This window comes from Tarenaya hassleriana, unplaced genomic scaffold (genome assembly GCF_000463585.1).
Source record: "Tarenaya hassleriana unplaced genomic scaffold, ASM46358v1 Cleome410, whole genome shotgun sequence".
NCBI classification, from domain to species: domain Eukaryota; kingdom Viridiplantae; phylum Streptophyta; class Magnoliopsida; order Brassicales; family Cleomaceae; genus Tarenaya; species Tarenaya hassleriana.
Genome location: NW_010966934.1, coordinates 42,266 through 44,993, shown reverse-complemented (window position 1 = coordinate 44,993; position 2,728 = coordinate 42,266). Strand labels below are relative to the sequence as shown.

At 45.1% G+C, this 2,728-nt stretch overlaps 1 protein-coding gene across 1 annotated transcript; it reads right to left on the bottom strand.

Moving 5' to 3' along the window:
* Window positions 1-414: 414 nt before the first annotated feature.
* On the bottom strand, window positions 415-2,544 carry LOC109117146. The gene is made up of 3 exons (XM_019203892.1): window positions 2,210-2,544; window positions 1,224-2,145; window positions 415-1,041 (listed from the first exon to the last, which is right to left on the bottom strand). The coding sequence occupies exons 1-3, from the start codon at window positions 2,542-2,544 to the stop codon at window positions 415-417; spliced, it is 1,884 nt and encodes a 627-aa protein (XP_019059437.1).
* Window positions 2,545-2,728: the final 184 nt, after the last annotated feature.

Genomic DNA, 2,728 nt, shown 5'->3' with positions numbered 1-2,728 from the left:
TAGCAAAAGAGAAGCAAAAACAAAAGGAAATTCGTGCCTAAACAGCAGCAAGGCAACGGCTAGGAAATCTGCAAAGAAAAGGAAAATTGACAAAGATAGCAAAATGGAAATGTCTAGAAATTGTGTAAAAAGGAAAAGGAAAGATGCAACAGCTTCTTGGTAAGGAAATGTCTTCAATTTAGCTCCAAATTTCGTCCAAAAGTGATCTTCAAGAGAGTCAACTCCATTCTGATCATATCAAGGCTCCTCCAATTGCTCCTAACGGTTAGATTGTTGCAGATTCTTGGCTAAGTTATGGTCCACCTTTAATGTGATTTTTACAGCACATTTCAAGTGTCCAATAGCCAAGATGTTCAGGTCTTCTCCCACATTCAGGTTGTTGGCAACATGATCTCCAAAATGGTCTTCACTTGGTCAATGTGTCTTCTTCAGCGAGTTAAACTCATGTCTTGGGGCAGTTATGGTTTCAGCCAAGTGATCCGACGTCTCCATCAGCCAATGATCTATGAACAGGTTGATTTTAGCTCTAAGGTTGCGTGCTCGAGCTCTTGTAAGTGGTGGATCCGGTAGTGTAGGCATGGCAAGCTCAGCAACTTCTCTCTCCTTGCCAAGTGCATCCGTAGCTCCTTCTTGTGTTTCATCCGTGTTCGGCTGCTCCTCATCCGCATCTAGGTCGATGACCTCATCATTCCCTCCCTGTTGCAAAGGTTTCGACCTCAAAACGAGATCTCCTGCATCAAACGGAAGTAGATCAGCCACATTGAAAGAAGAAGATACATTATACTCACCGGGCAACTCCAAGCGGTAGGCATTGTCATTGATCTTCTCCAAAATACGGAACGGTCCATCTCCTCTTGGTGCTAGCTTTGAGCTCCTCTTATTTGGGAACCTTTCAGGCCTTAGGTGCAGCCGCAAAATGGAAATGTCTAGAAATTGTGTAAAAAGGAAAAGGAAAGATGCAACAGCTTCTTGGTAAGGAAATGTCTTCAGTTTAGCTCCAAATTTCGTCCAAAAGTGATCTTCAAGAGAGTCAACTCCATTCTGATCATATCAAGGCTCCTCCAATTGCTCCTAACGGTTAGATTGTTGCAGATTCTTGGCTAAGTTATGGTCAACCTTTAATGTGGTTTTTACAGCACATTTCAAGTGTCCAATAGCCAAGATGTTCAGGTCTTCTCCCACATTCAGGTTGTTGGCAACATGATCTCCAAAATGGTCTTCACTTGGTCATGTGTCTTCTTCAGCGAGTTAAACTCATGTCTTGGGGCAGTTATGGTTTCAGCCAAGTGATCCGACGTCTCCATCAGCCAATGATCTATGAACAGGTTGATTTTAGCTCTAAGGTTGCGTGCTCGAGCTCTTGTAAGTGGTGGATCCGGTAGTGTAGGCATGGCAAGGTCAGCAACTTCTCTCTCCTTGCCAAGTGCATCCGAAGCTCCTTCTTGTGTTTCATCCGTATTCAGCTGCTCCTCATCCGCATCTAGATCGATGACCTCATCATTCCCTCCCCGTTGCAAAGGTTTCGACCTCGAAACAAGATCTCCTGCATCAAACGGAAGTAGATCAGCCACATTGAAAGAAGAAGATACATTATACTCACCGGGCAACTCCAAGCGGTAGGCATTGTCATTGATCTTCTCCAAGATACGGAATGGTCCATCTCCTCTTGGGGCTAGCTTTGAGCTCCTCTTGTTGGGGAACCTTTCAGGTCTTAGGTGCAGCCACACCCAATCTCCGACTTCGAATGACACCTTCTTGCGTCCTTTGTTGGCTTGCCGCATGTATTGTTCAGTCTTTCTTGCGATGTTGTCTCGAACTTTGGCATGTAACTTCTGCACAACTTCAGCCTTCTTCTCCCCATCAAGGCTGATCATTTCTTGAGTAGGAATCGGTGATAGGTCCAGCGGGAAAGAGGGGTCAAAGCCATAAACGACTTCAAAAGGAGAATGTTTGGTGGCGGAGTGTGTTGCTCGGTTGTATGCGAACTCAACATGTGGTAGACACTCCAGCCAATTCTTGAGGTTGCGCCCTATTGTTGCTCGAAGTAGTGCAGCCAATGTTCGGTTTACAACTTCGGTTTGACCATCGGTTTGTGGGTGGCATGTCGTTGAGAAGACAAGTTTTGTTCCGAGCTTCCTCCATAATGTCTTCCAAAAGTAGCTCAGAAACTGTTGAGAAGACAAGTTTTGTTCCGAGCTTCCTCCATAATGTCTTCCAAAAGTAGCTCAGAAACTTTGGGTCCCGATCCGACACAATGCTCCTTGGTAAGCCATGCAAGCGTACCACCTCCTTGAAGAATAACTCGGCAATGTGGGAAGCATCATTCGCCTTTGCACACGGAATAAAGTGAGCCATCTTCGAAAATCTGTCCACAACAACAAAAATAGAGTCTTTGTTTCGGATCCTAGGGAGTCCGAGAACAAAGTCCATAGATAAGTCAGTCCAAGGACAAAATGGAATAGAGAGAGGAAGATACAAACTGTGCGGGTGTCTTAGATTTTGCTTGATGGCATTTAACGCATCGAGCACAAAATCGTTCAACATCCCGTTTGAGGAGCGGCCAAAAGAAGTGCTCTTTCACCATAGCAAGCGTCTTGTCTACTCCAAAATGACCCATGAGTGCACCACCGTGAGCTTCCTGCAATATAAGCTCTCTCATAGAACATTGAGGAACGCATAATCGTCGTTCCCGAAATAAGTAATCTCCCTCCTTGTAAAAGGCTCCGTG

Coding starts and splice junctions, on each gene's coding strand:
- LOC109117146 (XM_019203892.1), bottom strand. CDS start 2,544: ATGTTGAACGATTTTGTGCTCGATGCGTTAAATGCCATCAAGCAAAAT. Junction 2,146..2,209: donor CTGAGCTACTTTTGGAAGAC/ATTATGGAGGAA, acceptor CTTTTGGAAGAC/ATTATGGAGGAAGCTCGGAA. Junction 1,042..1,223: donor TGAAGAAGACACATGACCAA/GTGAAGACCATT, acceptor TGATATGATCAG/AATGGAGTTGACTCTCTTGA.